This window comes from Carettochelys insculpta, chromosome 18, assembly GCF_033958435.1.
Source record: "Carettochelys insculpta isolate YL-2023 chromosome 18, ASM3395843v1, whole genome shotgun sequence".
Taxonomy (NCBI): domain Eukaryota; kingdom Metazoa; phylum Chordata; order Testudines; family Carettochelyidae; genus Carettochelys; species Carettochelys insculpta.
In genome coordinates, this window is record NC_134154.1 from 25,668,111 (window position 1) to 25,695,476 (window position 27,366).

The 27,366-nt window shown below is 45.2% G+C and overlaps 1 protein-coding gene across 5 annotated transcripts in view; it reads right to left on the reverse strand.

Annotated features, from left to right (window-relative positions):
- Positions 1 to 131: 131 nt before the first annotated feature.
- CAMKK2 (calcium/calmodulin dependent protein kinase kinase 2) overlaps positions 132 to 27,366 on the reverse strand; it is a 49,797-nt gene continuing 22,562 nt past the window's right edge. For 3 of the 5 annotated variants that reach the window (XM_075012288.1, XM_075012285.1, XM_075012286.1), the window contains 11 exons: positions 25,865 to 25,998; positions 23,450 to 23,486; positions 21,508 to 21,529; positions 15,469 to 15,557; positions 15,040 to 15,239; positions 14,866 to 14,919; positions 13,017 to 13,090; positions 12,347 to 12,434; positions 10,966 to 11,094; positions 8,123 to 8,223; positions 132 to 3,781 (listed from right to left, as the gene is read on the reverse strand). In XM_075012288.1, coding sequence (XP_074868389.1) covers positions 3,706 to 3,781; positions 8,123 to 8,223; positions 10,966 to 11,094; positions 12,347 to 12,434; positions 13,017 to 13,090; positions 14,866 to 14,919; positions 15,040 to 15,239; positions 15,469 to 15,557; positions 21,508 to 21,529; positions 23,450 to 23,486; positions 25,865 to 25,998 — 1,004 coding nt within the window. In that variant the 3' untranslated portion in view covers positions 132 to 3,705. Of the gene's footprint in view, positions 3,782 to 8,122; positions 8,224 to 10,965; positions 11,114 to 12,346; positions 12,435 to 13,016; positions 13,091 to 14,865; positions 14,920 to 15,039; positions 15,240 to 15,468; positions 15,558 to 21,507; positions 21,530 to 23,449; positions 23,487 to 25,864; positions 25,999 to 27,366 lie in introns of those variants that run through there. The other 2 variants (XM_075012287.1, XR_012647968.1) reach the window with 2 other exon arrangements.

A 27,366-nucleotide genomic window follows, 5' to 3' on the forward strand; every position in this document is an offset into this window, starting at 1 on the left:
GCTAACCGGGCAGCTCAGAGCAGGCCGTAAGAGGTTAATAATTCCCCCCCCCCCCCGCCCCGACACTAGCAAGTACCCTCTTTTAGTATTTCTCTAATGCAGGATAAAGGTCTCTGGAGCAACCAGACTGAAAGCTCTGCATGAAACAAGCTGAGTTGTAGTTGACTTTTGCAGGCTATTTATTTCAACTTGTACAGAGCAGGTTAAACATCTGTGGGAAAACATCTACCTTTGTATTAGTTAATATAATTTAAGTGATAAATACACAGTATTTAAACTTTGTACACTTGATACAGTAAAATGCATAGTAAAACGGGATAGGAACGTAATAAGCCTGGGGCATTTAAAGAAAGAGTATAAAAGCAGTATCACAGACCTTTGAAAAAAACAGATTGTTCATCTAGGCGATAATGGGGGGGTGGGGGGGCATCACCAACAAACAGTTTTACTGTGCCATTGCAGCACCATGTGGCTCTCTCACTCAGCACAACTTAGGGGCATGGTTGGGGTGGTTGTTTTTTGTTGTAAAGGTGTTTCAAGGGGAAAGCCAGCCACAGCCTAATTCAAAGGCACAGGCGAAAGGGTTTACTGCACTACAGGAAAGATTGCTTGACTAGCCAAGGACAGTAGGTACAAAATGGAACGGATTTGTATAACAGCTCATGCATTTAGCTAACAGGTCATCCTCACACTTTGTACACTTGCAAATTTTATACTTCAACAAGGCAGCCAACATAAAGAGCTTAATTCAGAAAAGTCTATTAGGCGGAGAGGTCAGGCTACAGCCGCTTGGCATGGAACTGCATGTAGCAAGAACATAAGTTCCTTGGCGAGTTTGCTTGAAAAAGCGCTTAGGTGTCGGATGCTTAGGAGTTAAAGGTCAACATCCATAAAACTTTTACAGCTAATCTCTGGCCCCTAGATGCTGTGCTGTTGGCTGCAGAAGACCTGAGATTGTTTTAGTAGATACATTACACTCTGCATTTCACTGCTCAGGTCTATGATCACTCCTCTTTTGTAAATGGCACCTTAACTGTAGCAAATGGCATGTACCAACTCATTACTTCCACGGGGAAAAAAAATTCATTACTGCACGGCTGTATCTCCCTCAGACCTTTAAGAAGGGCCATTACTGGGTCAAACCAAAGGTCCATGTAGTCCAGCATCCCGTCTACCAACAGTGGCCAGTGCAGGTGTCCCAGAGATGGTAGCCCAAAGACAATGATCAAGTGACTTGTCTCCTACCATCCAGCACCAGCTATGGACAAACAAATGCCAGGGCCACCAGTCCTACCCCTGGGCCAATAGCCTTTTATGTACCTAACCTCCATGACTTTAGCTAGCACTGCCTGGAACGCTTAAATGCAAACATGCCACATCAACTACTCAGCGAGAACAATTAAACAGAACTGACCTTTTAAAGCAGTTAGATGCATTTCTTTTTTTTTGAAAAACAACAAACCCATTTACAAGCACAAGAAACCATTTGGCAGCTCTTTAGCCTATCAGTGAGTGTTTCCAGGGAAGACAAACGGGGAAAGAGGAAGGTGAGACTTTTGAAGCTTGAGTTTACTTTGGTGTCCCTCCCGCTGTTGAAAAGCAAAGCAGAGGTAACACTAGCACTCTTCATCTTAAGCAACAGGAAGACCCAAGTCTCCTTTTCACTGCTCTGGACTCATGGTTTCTGCCTCTAAAGTAGTTACTGAAGTTGTGGTTCTGATTGGAATCATGTCACCAGCTTTGGAAAGATGACCGTACCATTCCAGCACCCATGTAGGCACACAGGGAACCTTGACTTAGTGTGAGCCAGAAGGCTGTGCTGACTATACCTGCTCATAGGCTAATGGGAACTTTTCTTGCTAATTGAGAATTAATGTCCTGACTCTTTAGTAAAGTGCTGTCACTCCTGGAGGGGGTGGAACATACATGCCATCATACACCAGAACATACAGCCAACGAACCCAGCATCCTGCCTCTTGCTGTGGCCGCTAACTTCTGCTGCTGAGGACAGCAAGACCACAACAGCCTCACAATGGCTCTGGCCCAATAGGCTATGGGTAGGATTTGAAGGGGAGGGGAAACCATTAATTTTCAAAATAATACTGGAATTTTCTCTAGTGCCTTCCATGCCAGGTTAAAGACTTCAACCTCCTAAGCCCCTTACATGGTAGGGAAGTTTTGTTCTCTCGGAGCCATGGGCAGATGACATGTCTTGCCCAAGGTTCTACCTCAAATCAGTGGAAGGGCTGCGAAAAGAATCCGCTCACCTGCCTCTCAGTGCTATGCTTTAGTCACAAGACTCATCTCTCTCATCCACATCCATGATGACCTTCATTATTCTGATTTAACCCCTACCAGAGCAGTCAGGATCTGAAAATCAGAAGCAGACGCCAGAATCTATCCAGCTACTTACTAGTTAGAGTCTAACACCAGCACAAAGTAATTCCATAGCCATCCCAGGAACAATGAAAATGCTCTTAGTAAGGAGTAAGCTGTAAACTAGATGTGCATCTCAATTACTAAAGTCTGCTACCACAGGGAGTTACCAACCATTGGCTGTTAGTCTGCAGAAAGACTGAGCCCCAAAATCCCAATTAAGAGTTTAAAAAATGCTTCTCTGAAAGTTACCGACTAATCTAAATATTTCAATATGCTCTTCAATCCTAAATAAGCCCTAAATCTATTGAGATACTTACAAATAGCATAAATCGGTTTTCTAAACTGCATTAAACCATGTAATGTACATGGAAGTGAAGGATTTCACCCTGAATTTAACATGTAACTATAGATCTACTTAGCTCAAGTAAACGATTTAGAAACATTAGTGCTTCTTTTGCCATTCACAATAGGAGTTCAGCTTCCCCCAGCAATACAGGGTTCAACTCATCATCTAACACAAAAATGCCCATTGCTGTAGGAATGCAGAACGAACTTCAAGCCCTTAAATAGATTTTTCCATCTGTATCCTGAACACTTGGCCCAACTATTGCACATCTATCCCTGCTAATGTCAAGATTTTAGGAAAAGTGGTATCGTCAAAACACAGGAATTAACATGCGTTTATAAAGATGCTATTTAAACAAACAAAAAACTTTGCTCAGGACAGGCATTGTTGAAAAATTTTAAGGTGATGGTTTTTACTTTGCCGCCATGTAATTAAAATATGTCAATTAGAAAAAAAAAACAATAAAAAATAGATGCAACACCGTTTCCAGTAGGTTGTGAACAAGCAAAGTGCATCGTTCTAGTTTTTTACAGCTGTGTGCGAAGAGTCACACTTTCATACACCTACCTATCTTGTACAATACCGTGTGGCAGTAAACTCTGTGAAATATTTGGCATTAAAACCACTTAAAAGCCATTCCCAGCTTCGCCTTGCTGTCTGTTTTTTTCCCTACTCACCACCATTTCCCATCACATTAGCGCACCCTTCTGACCTTGGCCAACAAGTTTCAAACTGTAACTCAAGCAGTCCATTTGGTTATGTTTTTCACAATCAGAGATGTTCAATGTTTATGACAAGTACTGTAATCAGATTTCTTGCAACATGCGGCTATGTAAGCACTACATGCAGCGCATAATGCTGTACTAGTGCCATGTCATGCTGTGTTTATTTGGTGGCGGCTCTGCGGCATCTCTGCTCAGACGCACGTTGTATCAAAGAGCTATAGATCTGGCTGCTCATCATAAACATAATGGTCCATTTCATGAAAGAACTTCGTCCCCACCCCCATCTGGCAGATCACTGCACTTCAGATGATCTTCGCTGCCTTGTTGCCTGCTTTAAAATGAAATAAAAAACATTAGTGTCCTTAAAAGGGAAACATTTTGTGGGGGGGAGGGGGGGCGAGCCTGTATATGGTGTCAATATAATTAAATAATTTCCACACCACCAATCACATCATCACGCTATAGGTGCTGGAATTAGGGATGCTAATGTATCCCCCCCCAGCGTGAAGTGTTTTTCATCATATTCCGGGTTTACAGTTTGGTTCAGTGGCTTTCAGCACCCCTGTTATACAAACTCCTCCAGCACCCCAGTGTCAGGGCTTAGCTCTGTAAGCATAGCAAACCTCAATATGTGAAGACACTGCAGATTGGGTGAGAATTAGTTTTCCAACAGTCACAACAGCAGTACTAGCGATTAAAAATTACCTGATAACACACAGAGAAGCAGACTCAGGGCAGGTCTATATGAGACCTAGAAGTTAATTCTAGAGATGCAACAGCTCAGAAGTTTGAGCATTGGCCTGCTGAACCCACTGTTGTGAGTTCAGCCCTTGAGGGGGCCATGTAGGGATCTGGGGCAAACAGATTTAAAAGATAATAATAATCTGCCAGGGATGGTGATAGCAGGACCCAGGAGGACAGGACTCTGCCCTCTGAAGGTCCCTTCCAGCTCAATGAGATAAGTAATTTCTAACTACACAATTGCCATAGCTGAAATTACCCATCTATGATTGACTTACCTGGGTGCCCTCAGTGAAGGAGGCCAATGGGAAAATCTCTCTCACTGACCTCCCTTCCTCCTTGCAATAATGAGGAGTGCAAGAGTTGACTATTAACCTCAGACAGTTTAATTTGTCACATGAAATCCAACCCTGCAATATTGACCCTGACCGGGTTGACCTCACGGTATGTGTAGATGTACCCTTTATGGAAGGCTACAGGATAGCAGAACTTGGGAGTAAATTAGAGGAACAGGGGCAGATTCTGGGCCACATACATGGTGAAATATGGACCCAATCACCTCCTTACCCACTCTGGGTAAACCTCAACAGACACTTCACGTCACACAACTGTTTTAACCCAGGGTTGCAGGGTGTGTACAGCAAAACTAAAAGCAAGTTACTTTCAGCTACTGTATTTGACAACCACTTCTCCTTTATCAGTGATGGACAAGACAGAAGCTTGCTAACCCCAGCCTTTAAAATATGGCTCTGTTGTAGAGCAACGACGTAAGACACCGATATGAATAGGATTTGAGTGGCCAGCTGTCAGTCAGCTGCAATTCAGAATAGAAGAAAAAGACTGAGAAAAGCTGAAGGTAAATTCTTTTAGCCCATAGTTAACATACGTTCCGGGAAGATGCCTTCCATGCACAACTCCATCTGATGTCAATGGGAATTGCATGTGTAAGGTGAAATTCATCCTATTGCAGGCCACCTTGAAGCCTAAATACAACTGAAATCCTGCTTATATCTCAAAATAGGATTGAGTTGGCTGGTGCACAGGCCTTGTTCTTTTCTCCTGCATGGGGTGAATTTTAGTGATTGAAAGCATCACAGCATAAGGCCTTATATAAACCTACTCCCCAGTGATTAACTGTGGGGGTTGGGAGTGGGATTTACTTGCTTAAGTTCCAGGCATGCTCAGAAAGCAACAGAGCATCAGCTATGGAAAACAGTCAGATCACAGATATCTGTCAGCTGAACCACCTGTAATCAACGTAATACAGGGCTGTTGGGGAAAATGTAATAAAGAAACATGTTCTTTAGGCACTGTTAGAGCAGAGTCAATGGTGTCCAGCAATAGCACTTTCAGGCCATGTCTAGACTGCGGGGAACGATCAGCAAAAGATATGCGAATTGTGCACCGCAACTTGTGTATTTTTTCTGACAGGTCTGTTGGGAGAGACTTTTCCAACCTTTGGCCCGTCCACATGGAGCCAAATGTCGGAAAAACCTCTCTTCGTCCAGACATCCCTTCTGCCTGGAATGAGGTTTACAGGGATGGCGACAGAATGCTCCCAATGCGGCAGATCCCTTCCAAGAGATCTGCAGTCTGCACATGCGCTCTGTTGACAAAACCTCTGACGACAGAAGCCTGCAGTCTAGACATAGCCTCAGTAGTTTATCAGCCCTTCCCTTCAGAAACTTCAATCCAGAACATGTTAGACATTGGCAGAGCAGCAAAACCTAATAATGTATCTTTGCATTATAACCTTACACTATCACAGACTGCATCTGCCAGGACATCAGTTTCAACTTCAGCAACTTGAAATTGACAATTTGAGCTTCTCCTTATTAGTCTGTGAAGATGTTCTGCTGGACAGGTCTTCCAGTTTATCCAGATGGCAAATCATGGAATCATAGAATGCTAGGACTGGAAGGGACCTCGAGAGGCCTTCGAGTCCAGCCTCCTGCCCCAATGGCAGGACCAAGTACTGTCTAAACCATCCCTGATAGACATCTATCTAACCAAATGCCTTATAGAGCCCACATTACAAATGCCACACACACCAAATTCACAAGCATTCGTTGTCTTTTGGGCTCATGTACAAAGGCTCAAGTTCAAATTCAATTCTTTTTTTTTGCAGTAGGCAGTTACATGCCGAATAGATACAGGACTGACCCAGACAGGAGCTTCCTGCTTCAGAGATCTTGTCATTTGAACTCCCATGCAGATGTAGCCCATTCTAAGCATTAGCAGCCAGGACACCCATGGGCCTGGGGAACTAGCAAAACCAGGTCATTGTGGTGTTTAGGAAATGGGAACTTCACAGTAAGTATCTACAAGCTCAACAAGGTCCTTAGTTAGCCCATTCCAGCTCAGAAGTCTATAGACGCTTGGGGTGAAATCCCAGCTTCCATGAAGTCAGTCGGTTTTTTGCTATGGATGTCTGGGCTTGCCCACAAATAAGCTCTTGGGGTCTTCTCATCCATGGAATGAATCCACATTAAAAAATCTGCTTCGAGCGAGCAGGGAAAAGGTGATGGCAAACAAGAAGATCAATGTTCATTTTTATCATTAATTGGTATTAGTACAAAACAGATTCAACATAATGGATCAGTTTATTAAGGTGAAACCTTTCTTTTAAAGTATAGAGGTAATTTATTAATGTTTCACAGCTGCAATGCAAACCAAAAGAAAAACAAAGCATCTTTAATCTGCCAGAGGAATTTACTGCCAAATTCTGTTGCGTCTCCCATGAGACATGCTACATTTTTGCAAGAAAAACTGTACAAGAGCATCCTTGCTGTCAGAAGAGCAATTCATGCACATCTCTCATCCGCTGTATACAGCCAGAAGAGCTTTTGCTAGTGACCAGTAATCTACTAGTAATACGTGATCCATTTTGAGGAAGCTTCATTAAAGCTTCAAGGGACTATCCTGTTTTAAATGAAAATTTTAAATTTTTTCTCCAGCTTATGGGCTTCATTGTCTGAAACAATGGCCATCGGTTCATGTGCTCCTGTACTCGAGTGTACGGACAAGCCCCCATTCTGAAACCCTCTCCTTGTACCTAATTCTCTGCGCACAGACAATTTGGGAGAGAACACACCCAAAAGAGAGAAAAGCTTCTTTTGCCTTGCATCACACATTATCTGTGAATGCCCCAAAGCTTCAAGGAATATACATTGTATGAGTTTGCTGCAGCAACACTCAGACATGCATAGGGAACGACATGTCCTGAACTGGCTCAGGCTACAGTAGGTCTACAAAAACAAAGACAGGGCATTCTTTAGGGACAAAGATTTGATTTCATTCGAATTCAGTACAGGATTCTGTTTTGCAAGTATCAGAGCACTGCATGCACTAGTTACAAGTCACTTACAGGAATCATTTCCCTTACCACTGAAAGGCAGAGTTCTAGGGCGGTGGTGGCAGGTGGGTGGCACACACAGTGGTGGTGGGCCTCCTTGTGGGGCGTGGAATTTCATGAGGGGGGTGTGGCATGATCAGCTGTTGGATCTCAAGCTTATCCATCCCATTAAAAATGCTGAAATCTGTTACCGTTTTTATGTATGTGTATTCGCACTTATATACCAATTAATAAACTTTTTACCTTTTGCAGACTTATTTTCTTACTAGTGCCGAAAGGGTTCCCCCGTCACCATATGAATGTAACCAAAATTTCCATCTATTTGGATTACATTAGAGAGGAGCAGGGGGCCCTGCTAACTGCAGGGACAAAAAATGGGGCCCAATGTAAAAAGTTTGCTCTCCACTGTTCTAGGGCTATGGAGTTGAAGTTGGGTGCAATACACACATCATACCGACTAAAATCTTGGCTGCGGTACATTTAAATAAAAATTCTCAGGCTCTGCTGGTGTTTTGCACTGTGACTGTTCACTCACGAGAAGCATCCATTGCAGCTGAGTGAGATGGAGACACTTACGTCAGTACGTTCCCTGGGGCACACAGAGATCGTTCTTCTCTCCGACTCCCCTCAAATGGATTCCCGAAAGACCGTTTCCTGATCATTGTTTTAACCAAGATCTGTAGGACGAGAGACTGATTTCAGTCAGGGACAACCCTTTCTGATAGCAGTACGTTTCCATTCAAGAGTAATAGAAATGGTTAAAGCTTATACCAAACCACCAGAATCTGTGCTTCAGAAAACAGTTAAGAACAAGTCTAATCTGGGAAAAGTTTTAACGATAATAACGATTGCCAAGTCTCCAGCTGTTAGTACAGAAGCTTGTTTCTTTATCTGGAACTCCTCAAAGCTACTTATGTATGCTGCAAACCACAGGCATCTGGATCTGAAACCTGAGTGAATAACGTGGAACTTTCTCCTCCCATAATCTTTCCAAGTCAAAATAGAATTTTGATTTGCATGTATCTGTCACCCTGCTGAGTTGACCTTCTGCAAACTTCTAAGTGTGTGATCTTTAATGGCAAGAGTATGCATTAAAAGTAAAATTGTCTGGAGATAAGGTGAGTTGGTTTAATATTGGCTAAAACTAAATTGTGATGGGAAATTCTACAGTTTGTACTGAGCTCACTTCAGCTGAAAGCACAAACATTACAAAACAATTTAAAATGTGGGTCACCACTTAAATTTCATATCTTATCAGTAATTGCATCAACTCCCTGATTTAAGTAAGCATGCAGCCAACCAATACAACCACGAGTCTTAACAATGGAGTACTTAATTTGAAAGGGAACAGAAAGAATATCATATGGACTGATATAAAAGCCAGCAGCCTCTGAATGTTACACTTAAGTGTCACATTTGCAGCTTGATGGTCACTCTAAGAATCATTCCCTGAGAACTTTGTAAATAATTTTGAAGACAAATCCAATTTAAGAAATCCGCAATCTGACAGCAACCAATTCATGACCAGAAAGGAGAGTGGCAAACCAAGATGAATAAAGAATTTACTTTGCACTCATCTGTGCTAGGGACACATTGATTTCAAGTAGGGCTCTGTGTACTCAGCACTTGTGGAGGAAAAATAGCAGAAACATTTTCAAATGTTCTCCTGTAAGCTCTTCAGAATGGGGATAGTCATCGTATTTGCATCCATTACAGAGCAAGGCATGTAAAAGGTATTAAATACAAAAAATCTATTTCAGGGATGTTAAAGCTGGTAGCTATTCACAAATAAAGGCAGATGAGGGCACAAATAAAACGGAAGCAAGTTGTTTCCCTTCTTTTGAAGAGTGACCTAAATTCAAAGAAGAGGCAGCAAGACAAGAAGGAGGTTGCTGCTAATGAATTCAAGGCCTAGGAGATTTGGGGTTGGGAAACCAGAGACTGTCTGATGTGAATCTGAGCCCACTGAGGAGCCAATGCAGAGGCTGGTCGTGCTGGGCGTGACCTGGCTGGATCAGAGTGCCCCTTGCAAAGTTCTGAGCACCCACCATTCCCACTGAAGCTGGAACCAAGAATGCAGCATGCTGGGCAGAGTTTGATTTGCTAAAAAAAAGCCATACAGTGCTGCCTGCAGCTTCGGACACTCAGCAGAACACGCACACGTCGTACTTCCTCCTAGACTGGTGCTTTCCTTGGAACCTGCCGGTATGGGACATAGCAGCAGGCAGGAGAGGGCACCACGGCACCTCTTAAGAGTCCCTGCAGTGCACAGTGAAAAATGGAGCATACAAACTAAAACTCCAACAACTCCAATGAGCAGCCATGGTTCTGGGGGACCGAAAGAACCTCTCAAGGCCCAGGGATGCCTGTTGGAAGGCCTGGTCTCTGTTGCATGCAGACATCCTCTACATATGGTCCAGAACTTTAACTATGGTTCTGCAGTGGACCTGGCTTTCACAGTCATCAGGAGGCCACGTAGGAAGGCTGTGAAATCAGAGTGGAACCCTCACTGGCAAGATGTGAACTTCCAGCTCACGTTAAAATCTCTGTTTCCCTTTTGTCATCATCAACAGCAGCATATGACAAATAGCTCCAGGAAAACCCTAAAAGGGAGATTCAGAGACTACAGCATTCAGTATTCTGCCAGCTCCCACTACTGTGCACTGAGATGTCCTATGGGACAAGTGTGACCATAGGCTCAGACGTCTCTCAGTCTAGATGTGGTTCACAGAGCAGCCATCTGAACAAGTTGCTAATGTGAGGTTACAAGCTGGAGTTTAGAAGGGCCAACAAAGTCCCACCAAACAGCACTTCCAAGTAAGGCAGCCACAGAAACTCCCATCAGGTGGTTTTCAGAAAGGGGGTGACTTCTTAGACAACATCCCTTGGAAAGGGCTTTCTCTGAATGATCTCCAGACCTACTGAGTTCAACTCCACTCCAGCTTGTGGGAAGGGCCACCTCAGCCACGCAACTGACTTTGTGGCCTCTTTAGTATCTGCTCAGGGCAGTGAGGTCCTTGATTTAATTTGGGAAAAGTTTCTGACCTACAGTATGTCCCAATGCCACCCCATTGACGGGTGCACTAGAAACAGAGAACGCAGCAGTCCTGGCAACTAGTCCTCAACACTAATCATTCATCAGCACAGCTAGCTCTGAGCAGCAGGGTTTCCTCTATTATTTTCCATCCGTGGGTGAAATAAATTTTGTTACGCACACCAAGGCATATAAGAATGTGCACCAACAGTAGGTACATTTGCTGCCACTGTGGGGCTCTGCTAATCAGTTGTGTGGCACCTGAATCTCTCCTGGGTGGCTGCCCAAGCGCTCAGTTTACAGGGAACCCTGCTGAGCAGTGCAGCTGAGGCACTAAGATCAGAGCATTTTCTAGGTGCGTGAACTGTCAGCTTGGGTTACTCACCACCGTGGCCAGGCTTGGGATGTGCTTGACCGAGTTCTCGACTTCTTCTTCAGTCACCTCGACGAGCGTGCAGTTCTCATCCTCCGTTGGCAGCGGCTCTGCTCCGCTCTTCGTGACCCACGGGTGCAACTTCAATGAATAACACAGCCTGTCAGAGACGATTTCCTCATTTTGAAAAAAATTAGAACAACCCAGCCAGGACCGGCATGCTGCACGTCTGCGGCTGGAGTACTGAGGAGTGCTGAAGGGATCGGGGAAGCTCTGCTTTTCAGCCTAGTGAACTGGAGGAAAGAACGATCCTAAATCATTAGCAGCAGAGATGGGCCTAAACCAAAACTCCAGAGGCACACCCTTAAATTTGTGGGATGTGCCACTCTGTGGAGCAGGCCCATAAACCCGTATGAGGAAGATGTATTAAAAATGGGTAGAACTGAGGGTACATCTACACTTACGGGAGATTGACCCAGTCAGGGTCAGTCATCTGGGGTTCAATTTCACACGCTTGGGGGGATGGGTGAAATTGAACTATCCGGGCTTGACAGTTGACCCTGTACTCATTATCCTGAGGAGTAAGGGAGGTCATTTCTCCCATCGACCTCAGTGAGGATGGACAGAGAAGTCCATGCTAGATGAGTCAGTTCCAGCTATGCTATTGTCATAGCTGGAATGGTGTATCTGGGCTTGACTTCCAAGTTTAGTGTAGACCTGCCCTTACAAAGAACTTTGCATCCATGGTCTGTACGTGCTTTACAAAGACATGGAGCCACCATTAATCTTATTTTACAGATGGGAAAATGGAGGCACAAAGAGGTGAAATAACTTGCTCATGGGGTCATGCACAGAGACAGTGCAGAGCTGGGAGCAGAGACCTGATTCCTAGGCCTAAACATTAGCCAGCAGACTGCAGCACAAATGCAAAAAGATCTTCAGAAAAAACAGAAGAAACCACTCTCCTAACATCATGAACCTTTTCTGAAGGCTCAGGAATACCTCATTAACACCCTCCACCCCAAACGCCCGGGTTCCTGCCTTTCCCCCAAACTTATTTGCCATTTTCATAGCCCATGTGGGCTCCTGTAGAGGGAGGGAGAAAGTGAAAGAAGTCTCCCAGGGAGGTTGTTCTGCAGTATGTTCCTAGAACCAGGGGAACTACTGGATTCAGAGCATTTCTTTACGTGATCCAGTCTTGAAGGCACAAGAGGTCCTGCACTGGAGAAGGCTTGGGAGGGCCTAAAAACGAGGCACCAGCTGGTGGAGGAAGGGAGCAATGAATGTTATACCAACTCCAGACAAGCAAAGAAACCCCCACAAGAGAAAAACAGCCCAGACAGCAGCGAGGCCGCAACTCACCAACGAGGCTTCATTTCCAACGGGCAAGTACCTTGAGTTCCGGGACTGAAATCCGGGATTCAGGGTTTTTATCCAGCATCCGCATGATCAGATCCTTCAAATCCTCAGTAACGTCTGGCCTTGAGAAATTAAAGTGAGCCGTGGGGTTAATTGGAGAGCGTTCACAGCCACTTCTCAGTGACAGGTTTCATCCTACCAGCTCATTTTCAGAGCTGCCCAGTACAAAGCTGTGAGTGCAGGTGACAGTGCTTGGGAATCGGATTAAAAGGCAAAGGGAAACCAAGGACTGAGGAGTGGTTAAAAAAAAAATCCATGTGATTACTTAGCTCAGTTACTTCCTCATTTAGTCACTACCTTGGGAAGGAGGGACCCACTCCCACGGAACTGTCCCTCGCGGAGTTTCCATAAGAGATGCAAATACACATTGAGATGACACGAAATCAAACAGCTGTCCTCAGCGTGGTCAGGGAAGGGCAGGGTTTAAAAAGAAGATGGGGAGATGTGACAGAAAAGCACCAAGTAGATCTTTGCAGGGATGAGTGCAGCAGTGAAAAGGAGGTATCAGCAGTCTCGGTTATAGTTTTATAAAATCTCACTGGCCCAGGTCCAGTTCCACCTCCTCAGAGCTTTTCTGGGATGCTGGGGATATGGTGGTCACTTTACAGTTGACATCAGAAATAAAAAGCCTTCTATGTACTCACTGATCTGGGAATTCCAGGGGTTGGGTCTTGATTTTACTGTGTAAACTTAGAATCCTCTCGTCCATAAAAGGGCACTGATCACAAATAAACAGAAGCAAACGGGATGTTAAGCAATAAGGCTGCTTGATGGAGTCAGCAGAACACAGCTCATGGCTTGGGAGTAATTTTGCAGGATTCAAAGGGAGAGAGAGAAGGAATTTGAGGGAAACCCCAACATATGACAGATTTCCCACACCATGTTATTTTGCTCAGGTTCTTCTTAAAACCCACAACATCTCACCCACTGTGGGCTCAGAGGACAGACCAGAACAGCCCCTGGCTGAACAAACTGGACAGGCCCAAATTTGAGCATTTTGAAAGCTTTTCAAGAGCAACCTCTGTTGGACTGCCCATGGCATGGAAAGGGAGCCAGACAGGATCACCCAGTATCCAGCCTCTCTCTATGGCCCTCTGCACCTTGTACGAGCTCCTGCTCTCCCAGGGCTGACAGAAAAATGTTCTCAGCAGAGGTGCCCTCTGCTGGTCAAATGGATCTACTGCTTGCTAATCTGTGAGGTGCTGAAAAAGCTCCCCCATGTCATTGGGCTTTCAACTAATGAAGCCATTAGTGTCCTAGCAGGCACGGATCACGTGCAACTTCCCCAAGTCACCCACCCTTGGGGTTACTGATTTTAAACTGAATGTGAAGTGCCCAGATGCCATGACCACATAAATGCATCAGGGCCGGAATTACTCCATACAGGTTGAACCTCTCTAGTCCAGCACTTTTGCATCCAGCAGCATCCGCAATCCACCACAGTTTTAGTTAGGTGGACGATCAATTATCATGGGTGTGGCCACGGGTCCTGCGGTCCCATAAAGTTTGTTTCCAGCCACCAGTCCTGGCTCTCAGTGTTCTGTGCTGTTATTTAGCTGTAATTTACCCCTACATGTCTTTTAAGAGCCCAGTCAGCAGTGGAAGTGTTGGTAATGCTGCTAGACAGTACTGACCCCTTGTCCTCCGGCACCGGTCAGCTCCAGAGGGTGCCAGACTAGAGAGGTTCAACCTGTAATCACTAACCATCCCCCCACAAGGTCAAAAAAACTGCTGCAGGAATGTCCGGACGCCCTAAGACTGAATGATTTGGCATTCGTCAAAAATACACCTACAGAGCTCTGTACTGCACGAGACACTCTACAGTAGAGTCCTGTGCAGGATTAATGTAGAGCCCTGCAGTGGGATCCCGGGCGCCCTACAGGACCTGCACGCTTAAGAATGGGATTAATTAAAGTCCAGCCCAGGGCTCTATTCTACAGCAACAAAGCCCTGGGCCTTAGGAGGAGCAGCTCCATTGTGACACACACCCTTTGCACTGGAGAAATGCCCTCCTGGCCCCAGTGCAGCAAGTGGCAGAGGGATAGGTTGTGGCAGTTGTCCCAGGGCCCAGCAATTCAAAACACCCTGAGGCTCCTGGTCACCGCTGCTCCTGTGGCAGCTGGAGGCCCAGGCCCTTTAAATCACTGCTGGAGTATGGCACAGCTCGGCACGCTCCACAGCAGCTGTGAGCACTGGCGGACAAGAGGGTGCGGCACACTCCATATGACATTGACAGCTAGCTGTCCCCAGCTCCGCCCCCTCCCCCCAAAGCCCCACCCCCTCTAGGAGCACGGAGCCGACATCCCGCCACCCTGCTCAGGGGCACAGCAATTCGGTCGGTGCCCCCCGGTTAGCAGAGAAGCCACAACTGATCAGGCTTTTTTAGGGAGGTGGGCAGGGGATATAAATTTCACCCTCGATACACCACGCTTAGCCTTGTTTAAAGGGGCATGCTGAGATACACTGGCCAGACCCAAACAAGAAGCTCATTACCTGTCCAAACACAAAACAGAAGAGTGTGATTCCCATGGCCCATACATCCAAAGCCTTGGAAGAAAGGAGAATACAATGTTATAGATGCTTCTCGCACATGGAGCCCAAAAAGTACATAGGTGTTAAAGAGACCTTTAAAAAACTCCCCCCCCGCACCCTGTCACTACAAAATACCTTGCCAGAAAAGATTTTTCTTGTTTCTGAGAGGGTTTCTGGTGCCATGAATGCAGGGGTACCCACAGTGTTGGTCAGAAGGGCATCCGTTCCTTTGAACTCATTGCTCACGCCAAAGTCTGCGATTTTGATGTGACCGTCTTCCCCAGCTAGGAGGTTGGAAGGTTTAATATCCCGGTGGATTATCTTTTGATAGTGCACTGTGTGTTAAAGAGAGAGCAGGACATTTAATGGCAGGACATGCCTCTGACACAACGAGCAAACACACAAGGACCACAAATCTCAATTCATAAGGACGTCGAAACTACGGATCAGATCCTGAGTTGGTGTCAGTCAATGTAACTTTGCCGTAGCTAGCTGAGTTACACCAGCTGTGGATCTAACCCCCAAATTGTTACGTACACCAGAGGTTTCTATTTAGAATCTTACAGTATTCGATGCCTTTGATCAGATCCTGAAAGTAGAACCGGGCTTGATCTTCAGTGAGAGGTTTAATGGTGGGGACTTCCATCACGGGCCTGGAAAGGTGACAGAACACCAAGCAGGGCTAATGAGGAAGAGAGGTCGCAGTTCAGAACCAACTAGATATTAGAGGCTTCTTTTTCTGATTGCTGGTCAGGGGGACAGGTAGCAGAGCTCAGACCCAGCAAGAGACACTGGATTCTTCAGCTCATGACCATGGTTATCCTGCAACTCTCCTTCAAGTCTTCAGCAAATGCTGCGAATTAACTCACTACAGTACCCGTAACATCAGCGTACCAGGCCCCGTCCATACTAAAAATAACCAAGTTGCACTGCTGCGGATCAGAATGTTGGGTAGTTTTTAGTTATCAATGGGTGTGTCCACACTGCAATGACTTACCAGTGGCTGGCTCATGTCAGTGACGTGGGCTGGTGCCATGGGGCTGTTTAACTTCAGTGTCAATAGCTCAGCTTGTCCAGAGTCTGGAACACCCCACAGGCCAGCTGCAGAGGTTTCATTGCAGCTTAGGCACGTCCTGTGTCACCAGAAAACACAGGCTGGGGAATTGGATGTTCAAATGGTTGCTACAGTGGCACCTTTATACAGACTCTGCTGAAGAAGAGCAGGGCCAGAAATTCAGACCCCTTCTCTGCTCCTGGAGAGAGATTTTATGCCCCTGATCTTTGGCTGTGTTAGAACTCCTCTGCCTCACTAGGCTGTTGCAAAGCAGCCCTCAAGCCACAAAAGCTAGCCCCAGGAAACTCAATCTCAGCCGAACCAAATCCGCAGCTGGTGCAGAACTGGGGAATGGCTCCTATGCCTGCCCGCCTCATGGTGGGTGGTTTAGGGGACAGGGCTGGGGCTCCCTTAAAACTCAGCAACTCCCTGCAACTGTAAGTGCCTTGCAGGCTTACTGGCACCTTGCCTCAAGTGCCGCAACCCTCAGGCTGCTCCAAATTACGCACGTGCACACACGTGCCTGTTCAGAACACAGTGCCTCAGGACAAAGATAAGGGATGCAGGAAAGTGTCATGTAGTCACCTATGCAGCCCTGTGAGTTACGCTGCCAGTTCGTTAGCTGTAGAGAAAGATCGAGACTTACACCGCACCTAACCCTCCATACAACATGTTTTACAATTTCCTCTCTTACACAGGCACCTGGATATAGGGCACCATTTCTGCCACCCCAAAATACCACCCTGGTTGTGATCCTCACAACTGCTCAAGCAACGGCCACTGTTGCTCTTAAGGGCTGCACGCTCATGCACAGATCACAAATTCAACAGTGGTCTCCTCCTCTTATTAATAGAGGAGCAAATCCTGAAGGACTTAACCAGCCCTTGGTCAGACAAAACTCTTACTGAAGTCATTGGGAGTGTTGCTTGACCTAAGGCTGAATGAAGACATTAGGACTCCAGGTCATTTACATACATAGCTACAGCACAGGATAAAGTATTGATCTTTGGCCCTATAGGTAAGGATTCTCTTTCCCAAAGGGCTCACAATCTAGAGGCACTGCCCGAGGCAAACATTACAGAAAGGCCGAATGTACACAGGGTGGAAAGCAGCCATTACCACAGACATGCTTCCTCGACCAAGGGGTGTGTTAGAAGCAGCCTGAAAGTGGACATCTATACAATTCAAAGACGGAGAGATCTAAAAATCGTGTCCATGCAAGATGTCTCCTACAGACATGAAAGTCTGCAGAAAGAGATCTCGGGGTCATAGTGGACCACAAGCTATGTACAATTCAACTGTGTGACCCTGTTGCAAAAAAAGCAAACATCATTCTGCGACACATATCAGAGGGGTAGCTGTGTTAGCCTGCATCCGCAAAAACAAGAAGTCCTGTGGCACGTGATAGACTAACAGATTTTTGGAGCATAAGCTTTCGTGGGCAAAGACCCGCTTCATCAGATGCAGCATTCTGGGATGCGTTAACAGGAGTGTTGTAAGCAAGATACAAGAAGCAATTCTTCTGCTCTACTGTGTGCTGATTGGGCCTCAACTGGAGTATTGTATCCAGTTCTGGGCCCCAGATTTCAAGAAAGATGTGGACAAATAACAGAAGGTCCAAACAACAGCCACAAAAATGATTAAAGGTCTAGGAAACGTCACCTATGAGCGATGACTGAAAGAATCAGGTTTGCTTAGTTTGGAAAAAAAAAGACTGGGAGGGGGCACGATAACAGCTTTCAAGTACCTAAAAGGGTGTTACAAGGAGGGGGAAGAAAAATTATTTGCCTTAGCATCTGAGGATGGGAGAATAAGGGAGGTTTAAGCTGGATATTAGGAAACATTTCCTATCAGGGTGGTTAAGCACTGGAATAAAATTCCCTAGGGAGTTTGTGAAATCCTGTTCATTGGAGATATTTAAGAGCAAGTTAGACAGACTCCCATCAGGGATGATCTAGATGGTGCTTGGTCCTGCTGTAAGGGCAGGGGATTGGACCTCGACGACGTCCTGACATCCATTCCAGTCCTAGTATTCTATGAAAGTGCTGAGCTGCCCTGTTAGCTCCGATTTTCCCTGCGGTTTGGTCTCGTGGGAGCAGACATTTCCAAGGCTTTCCGGTGTAACTTCCTCCTGTCGGCCAATTGTGTTTCACGTCTCTTCAAACCCTCTTCCTCAGCAGAAGCTAGGAAAGAGGCCGTACTGGGCCCTTCTCCAATCTCCCCCTGCACAGTCACACAGAACAAAAGCCATAGGAGTGTAACATGGCCCTTTCCCCTAAATAGCAGGGGCCTTTCTTAATCCCAGAATGTGGTTCACATCACTATAAAAGGTCAGAGTGGGATGAGGAATGGATAAACTGAGTCACATTAGAAAGAAACAGCGCAGATCTTGGAACAGTGCCTTAGACGCCGTTTGCCTTGCACATCTGGACCATACACAGCTCTCCCTTTGATCATTACAGACTGGCTCTACTGGTCCATCCATTCACCCTTTCAGAACTGTATCCCTTCTACGTGAAGGACAGATGGGATTTATTTTAACGTGAGTAAGTAACCTACAAAATGTCGGTCTCCTCTTTTTACTCATTATTTCCTTCAAACTAAGAGATTTAAGGACAGATCTCAATCTCCATTACACCAAAGCCAATCTGCATAAAGTTTACAGAGTTGCTTTGGATTTACTAGGATTGAGAGATGAAGCTGACCCTTAATGTGGCCGTTGCAGTGAAAATCTCCTTTCTTCACTACCGTTTTAGTTCCTGGTCTTGCATCCCCTCCTGGGGTATCTTAGAGAAATGCTGGAGTCACGCTTGGCCAAAGAGTTTGCAAGGCCCAATGTGGCACACTGACAACGGGGCCCAGCTGGTTGGCAGTGGGTGATATGAACAATTTTAATGCGGGGCCTTGAAAGTGCGGGGCCCAAGGCGCCGCCTTGCTTGCCTTGTCTTAAGGCTGGGCCTGGCTGGAGGACAGAAACTGGTGCCAAGCCACTGCCTATTTAGGACCCATCAAAGTTTCTAGTGTCCCAGCACTAATTGCAAAGTTCAGATTATTCTTTTGACTTTGTTGGAGTTGTTGGGTTTTATTTTGTTTTTGGATTTTGGGGTTGCAGAGGAAAGTTAGACTAAGCTAATCAGCTCCAGCTTGACCTTTGTGTTTTCTCTCCTTGTCCAAGTCTGCACATTTTTCCAAGAGCTGTGGGAGATGCTGCTGCCTGTCTCGAATCTCTGAAGGATCCAGCATCTAGCTCAAATAGACAGAATGAAAGAGTGTTTTGCTCTGTCCAAGAGTCCCATTTTGTTCTTCACGTTGGTGGTGAACACCCATATATATTTATTATTTGGTATTATAATAGCAGACTCAAGGACCCACTGTACTAATACATAGAGACAGTTCCTGCCCTGAGGAGCTTGAAATCTCACCTCTAAGACGACAGACCAATGGCGGGATGGGGCAGAGAGTTGTATGTGACTGGACCCAGATCCCACAGCATGTCGAATCCAGGTCTCCTGAGTCCCAGTCCAGTCCTTTACTCACTGAACCATGCTGCTTGCACTGACTACCTCATTGCTGTCCCGGTACATGGTCATCTATAGCCTCTTAAATCCCATCTCTTATTAGCATACCATGGTGAACTACAGACACTCAACAGGCCAAGTGCCAAAGAGAAGATTAATGGGCAACACACTGAGATGGCATCCCAAGAGGATCAGAAGACGACCCATTAGTGTCTATTATCTATTGCACAGGATCACCTACTACTAGGACTAATTAAAGTTGCACATGTCTCTCAAGGACAGAAGAGACTCTGCACATACATAGTTATTTCTCATCTGCATATGTGGGCTTCTTCTCCATGAGATGCTGGGAATGTGTGTATGGAGAGAGAGAGAGAAAGGAAGAGAGGTCCAGTGGAATCAGCGTTTAATTCTCACACCAAGATGACCCAAGCCAATTCTCAGTACTGAGGGAGAAGATACATATCAATATAACTTCAACAGATTTGTAAATTCTCATGCCTGAAAACTACATCATCAATCCCCAAAGAAACACACTGGCTTGCTGTGTTTTCACTAAACAGAAGCTTCCTGATCATGATGATAAGGGGAATCTCCAATCTAACACTTTTCTTATTTGCATTGTTACAGCCCTTGGAGCTGTGGCTATGGACCAAAATCCCATTGTATTAGCTGCAGTACTAACACAGAACCTACTCCAAAGAGCTAACAAGCTACTTTAGTTACAAATACATTGGTACTACTGCTTTCATGAGAACAGCAAACCACATTTACCATAATTTCTTCTAAGCTTCTCATGCCGTTTAAACCCTTTTTTAAAATTTTTCCTAGAACTAATAATCCGTAAACAACATGTTAGAAGACTTTCAAACACTTACATAGCCTTTTGCATCTATAAATCTCAAAGCACTGGAGAAAGTTAAAAGAGCATCATTATCCCCATGCTACAGAGGAGGAAACTGATGCACAAAAGTTACATTATTTTTTCAAAGTCACACAGTTGCAAGTGGAGTCAGAACCTCAAATTTCTTAACTCCTAGTGTGATGTCCCTTTCCACAAGGCCACATTCCTTTTATCCCCTGCAGAATGGAAGGCAACAGAGTTCAGAAGGGAATAAAACTCAGCCCAAATGTTGGCACCCTATAACAGAACTGAAACAGTCAGTAGCATCTTGTGCACTCATGCACAAGCAGTGACTAACTCTGGCTAGTATCTGCAGTTGGTAGGCCAGGCCTTGCACTGTTTGGAAGGTCACTTTCCCAAGACATGCAATAAAGGGTGTTGGACTGAACCCTGGATTCCACATCTCACAATCATTTGGGCTCATTCTACATGCTCATGAATAAACTCAAGAGCACATCACAGAGCCTCAAATCAGCGGAACTCACATACACAGCAGCCAGAAAAGGGAATGGCTGCAAGAAAAGCTGCTAGCAGGAAGATGTAAGAGACTCCCTTAAAACTTACACCTTCGCCACACTCCTGGACATATCATTTGGAACAAATCACACACACACACACACACACACACACACACACACTGGACTAATAAGGGGATGTGCGTTCACACACACACACACACACACACACACACACACACACACACACACACACACACACACACACACACACACACACACACACACACACACACAATGGACTAGTAAGGGGATGTGCATAGGCCCAGGGCATCTGACAGCTGCAGTGCCAGAGTGTAGACACTGACTGAAGGGATTTTCTTGTCAATGCGGGCAATACAGCACTTTTGATGGATAAAGGCTGGCTTAACTACAGCATTCACGGGATGAGAATTTTTCCATGCCCTTGAGTAACAAGATCATTTAAATGGCAAGTTTCAGACCAGGCCATAGAAGACCTAGTTTTAACCACTTCCAGACCACCTCTGAGTAAGATATTTGGGCCGCTGTATACCCTAGTTCAATCAAACTACTGTTTTCCACTGCTTATGAAATACATTTGCTTCCATATTAATTAAGTTTGCAGAGCTAATACCAATGTTCAGTACTTACCCTTGTTTTACCAGTTCAAACACTGAAACACAAAAGAGAAGGTGATTAATTACAGGCCGAAAAACTCTGCAAACAAGACCCCAGCAGGAAAGCAATTATTTTTATAACCAATTATGGCAATAATAAACCACAACATGAAACTGGCCAAGTGAAGTGAGTTCAGTGTGCGGAAGAACCTCTTGTGGCATTGTTTTTTTTTTAAATGTACATTTTTGCAAGAAGTCATCATTGTGCTTATCACACAGATCTGGAGTTCATGCTGAAAGTAGACAATTCTTGTCACTGCTTCAAAGAGGACAATAGTATCTTCCTTGTTAATAATCCATGAACTTGCATCATTATTGTTAATCACGTTAAGAATCTTCTCCCTATGATCCTGATTCTGCATTTCTTACATGTCTAAGTTTTGAGTGCGCAGAAAATGCAGAACCAGGCTCAAAGGACACGTTAGCTCTTTGACCCAAATACAGTGCTCCATCATCAGTTAAGTGAGATAAAGACCAAAACACCATTAGAAAGGTTTAACCAGGAAAAAAGACTTATCCCAAAAAAGTTCTGGCTTTAGCTTATGGAAACTCTTTATTTCTTCAAGAAACCAGGGAAGGAGCCAATGAGAGTTTATCTAAACTGCAGCTGGGACAAGCCTCCCATACTGCGTAGAAATATTTATCGTCACAGGATTCACACTAAAAATAGGAGCATGGTTATTGAAGTACCAGTTTGGGGACAGGCTAGAATCAGGGGCTCATCCAAGCTGTTACTCCTTGTGCTGCTACAGACCTGTGTGCTCTTGGGTACATCACTTTAAGAAAAAGGATGGACCAGACCAAAGGGACATAAAACGGCAATGAACAAATTTAGGAGGGAAATGGGATGGTTTCTAATCATCGGAGGAATGAGGTTCTGGAACAGTCTCCCAACAAGAGATGTAGGATCAAGTAATTTGGCTAGATTTAAGAGAGCTGGACTAATTTATGGCTGGGATTGTATGACAGGACACTTTATGATTGTAGGGTGCAAGGTTTCATGGTCCTAGAGCTCCCATCCAGTTTGTGTCTTGAGTTCCTAAAACGTTACCCTTCAGGGGTTGGAAAGGCATTTTTATCCCCCCCCATTTCCTGGGTGTTTGACCTGTGTTTCTTCCCTTTGAAGCAGTATTTTGGTCTCATTTTGACTACTGTGTTCAGCGTGCAGGTGGTTGGTCATGACGGTGTTCTCTGACATGCAGGTCAGATTAGATGATCTGATGGTCCCTCTGGCCATAAACTCTACGATTCTCCCATGTCTCAGTTTCTCTCACTGTAAAGTGAGGGCGGGATTGGTAAAACACGGTCAGCACAGCGCTTTACAACCCTCTCCTGGCAGGATAGCGATGGAAACACATTACTGAACTCTGCTCCTCATTAACCACAATTGTCAATGGCAGGTTTTTCAACATCTGGGGAGAGAATGCAGCTAAGGCAGTCCCTCTTTCAAAAATGAGCTACAGCTTTTCCAGCACTTGGGCGAGGTGACAGGAGGATAGCTGTTAAGAGCATTACAGGTTACAGCTGGGCACCTGGCTCTGCAAAGTGCTCCTGGATATCTAATTATAACCCAGCGCACGGCTAAGTACAGGCTGGCCAGGTAAAGCCCTGTTTTATCTCCTTCTGGGCACAGATATTAGTTCCCACATATCTCTGTAATTAAAAAGGACCTGGTCCTCTGATATATCCATGCTGTTAAAATTTTCATGGCTGTAAGCCTTATTCTGTTACTTTAAGCAGTATAAAAGGAATCCCCGTAATAATCAGTTACACTGCTGCTACCTCAGCCTCGCCCCACCAACCACAGGAAACATTTTATACACTCATCCAAAAGTCTGAGCCATGCAAACAGAGATTGCATCCAAATATTGTCACTGCCATGTGGCATGCTTTGTGGGGCAGAGAGACGGCTTTACCCATGTACAGATGGTCCTCGCTGGGGTCATCTAACACCTGTCAACACAAATTAGAAGGATAATGAAGTAACTGGACATGGATAAAAAGTATTATAAATCTGCACAGGCCAATATCACCCATCAGAAAATACTAAGAATAAATGTACTAACAATAAGGATATTGTGTCAGATAATTTAGGCCCAAAATCTATAGCTAAAGTTTTATTTACACACACGCACACTATCTACAGCCACCTAGGATGTCATGGTTGTCCCAGTAGTGCCGACCATGGTCACTCAGAAGTTCTTGACAACATTAGGAACAGAACTCAGAGGCCTGGGCTTTCAGAGCAAGAAAATCTAACATTTGACATCAAGGAGAATTAGTCCATTAGTTGTAAGCAGTACATGGAATCTGACTCAGTTCAGAAGTTCAGATTAATGGAGAACTAAAGCAAATCTATTTTGTCATGCTGATGTCAGTTTAATTATTTTTTAAACCTGCCCCGCTGATATGCCCATATCAGATTGGGAGCTCCAATTTTAGAACTGGTACATTTCTCACAGCCATTTTCCCCTTAGGAATTCCAGTTCCCAACATCTTTATTTAAAACAGACATTTTTGTTTTGCTAAAAACTCACTAGTTCCTTCCCTCAAGGGAAAAGATAAGAGGGGAAAAAATGTAGCCCTAACACAAAGGAAATAATACTTGCAGTGCGTTTAAATATTTCTCTCTTGTCAACCAGCCAATTTGAATATGTATAGTCTTAAATTTTGATATTTTTTGCCTGGTCAGTTTCATTAGGCCAATATGTTAGATAAGCTTTTAGGACACAAATGTGAAATCTAGCATTGGCATTACTCAAACTTTTCATAATTAAAGGATAAGGCATTAAAAGAATGAGAAGGGTGATTTTAAAAAAAGTCAGAGAAACCATGCAAGGGGGCAGTGCATAATGCTATTCCTCAGCGGACGCTGAAAGAGCTAATTGGAATGTATTGATTATTCCTCAACTCAGATCAGAAAAAATAAAACCCCTGAGATGCACTTGGCCCTATGGCTTTAAGAGGATCATTTACATTCCCTTAGCATTATGGTCAAATTGTGCTATCAGTGGGTTCTGTACACAGAGACTGTAGGTTCCCTTCCACTGATGAGTGCAGGGACCAAATCATACAGCTTCCTTTGCTACAACAAATATGAACAGAAGTGATTCTCTTTTCAAGCCCTATCCTGAGAGATCTCAACACGCTCAGTTCCCCTTGAAGTTAATGAGTTCAGGGTGCTCAGCATTACGCAGAAAGTATGCAGCACCTGAAGCTTCAGAGCCTTTGTACAAGAGATGATCCAAGATTATAGACCAGGGATGGGATTTACCACACTTTATGCAGACAAGGAGAATTTATGCTTTTTGCTGCCTTCCCATAGCAACAACAAAACAATCGCTTGAAGCACGTGACCTCTTGTACAGAACCCCTGGGAACACTACTCCCCAAATTGGACTTGACCTTTTGTAGTCACAGTCACAAAACTCAACAGTCCTCTAAAAATCATCATTTAAAAAGGGAGGAAAACAAGCCTCTGATTCAGGACTGTAGGAACCAGGCCCACAATTCTATCTTGACCAGTACATAGAAATGCTCTTAGGTTATCATTTCTCTTTCAGGCTGACGCACATGGAGTTTCTTGCAGCCGAGAGATCCTTTTTTATGCCTGGTGTCTAAACACAGCTGGATTATTGCATGCCTAGGGTGTATTTACACAGCAAAGTTATTTTGGAATAATGGTCACTCTTCCGAAATAACTTTCTGAGTGTCTAAAAAATGCAACAAAATAGTTTCAAAATAGTGGACGGCTTATTTCAAATTTGGTAAACCTCATTCTATGAAGAATAGAGACTCTTCTGAAACAGATATTTTGGAACAGAGGTTGTGTAGATAGGGAGTAGGAGCTATTTCGAAATAAGCTATAGTGTGTCCAACGGCTCTCATCAGAAAGAGGCTCTACTGTGCACATACGCTCTACTTGAAATAGTGCGTTCTGTGTGCAGATGCGCTATTTCAAAATCAGCTATTCTGGAAAATCTCTTCTGGAATGGCTTATTTTGAAATAACGCTGCTGTGTAGACATGGCTCTAGTGTGTCTCCACACAACAGGCTGCTGAAGCCTACAGCAAAACAACTGCATGTGGGTCCCTCCATGTAATTCTGGAAACAGGCACTGCTCGAGGTCAAGCTAAATGCCTGAATGTGCTGGAGGTCTTATTTATTGCTTATTTAGTTTAAAGATGGCCCTTCGGCCACACTGGAACCAATACTAGAATGTCTTTCCGGACAACGAAAATCCCACCATTCAAGAAACACCCACACTCTGTACTGAAGCCCTGCCAGTCCCCAACACCCTAACTGCAAGTTAGCATTTCAGCCAGTCTCACCTCCACTAGTTTCACTACATTAGGATGGTCCAGCTTTTTCAAGATGGCTATCTCCTGGTACACCTGTTCAATAGGCCCTTTCGGTGGCAAACAGCCTTCGGATGTGGCTTTGGCACCTCGAGGAGGTGGACGGCCTGTTTAAAATGGTAAAGATAAAGGAGGCAGGTAGCACAAGACAAGTCATAAAGCCAGCGGCTGATACAGGTGGCTGAGCCAAAGCAGCACCTCATCAACAGTCAGCAGTTAAAAGGTCTGATCTTCGGGAGTACAGAGACTTCTTTTTTTCCCCACGGACTTCCATGTGTTGTAGGCAGTGGGACTAACAGTCCCATGGGCCTTGGGAGAAGATATGGGAGTCTGGCTCCAAATCCCCAGAAGGGGTGCAGACTTGGGCAGAAAGGGTGGAGCCTTGGACTCTCAGCCCTTAGACCACATAGCACAGGGGTCGGCAACCTGCAGCTCTGGAGCCACATGTGGCTCTTTAAAGAAGCCATTTGCAGCTCTGAGCGTTGCCACTGCTGACTCCTCTTGCAACTCTGGAGGCTGCCACCACTTAAACAAAAAGACCAAGTTCAGCTGCCTACTGTTAGAACCTGCTGCAGCAGGGAGCCCCGGAAGTGAAAGCCATGGCAGGGTGGGGAGCCCGGAAGTGACAGCCGCAGCAGAGGAGGGAGCTGCCCCACATGGGGGAAGGCTAAACCAGCAGGAAAGCTGGGAGGGAGGGGCGGCCACACCTGCCCCTGCCAGAGCCACACAGCCTACTGAGAAGGTGGCAGGGAGCAGAGGAGGAGCTGCGTGCACTGAGGCAAGTTAATCCTGGGGACGGAAAGGGGTTGGGGCTCAGAGTGGTTAAGCCTAGAGATGGGGGTAACAACTTTCTAACCCATACAAATCATTGTGTGTGCACTGTTCTTAAAAGAGGGGTGACAAAGAGCACGGTTTGACATTATTTATTAAGGACTGTCTTGTATTCATGTGCATTGTGGCTCTTGAAGGATTGATTTTGTAATTGGATTTGACAAAATGGCCCTTCTCACTATTTTGGTTGCAGACCCCTGCCTAGAGCTTGGTGCTGGGCCTACCCCCCAAGCCCTCAGAAGATGCGCAGAGTGACACTCCCACAGTGTCTTAAAGGGGCCCAGAGCTCTTGGCCACTGCTGCTACTGGAGCTCTGGGCCCCTTTCAAACACCAGGCCCCTGTGTAGTTGCCCTCTTTGCACCCCAACAGCAGGCCTGGTTGTAGGTGCTGGGCACCTCTGAAGAGCACGCCCTGGAGCATGTATTTGAATGACCCTAATGCACCACAAAATACTCTAACAGAGATCATTTAAAAGCGAGAAAAGCAAACTGTTGGTTTGTCTACGTGTGGTCACAGATGACCTTACCAAGAGAGAATATCTGCATTTAATTTCAACAGTGTCTGAGATAACGTGTTACAGAAAAGCACACAATGCAGCTGATCAGAATTCCCAGCCCCCCCGCCCCCCCTCAGTTTTAGGGAC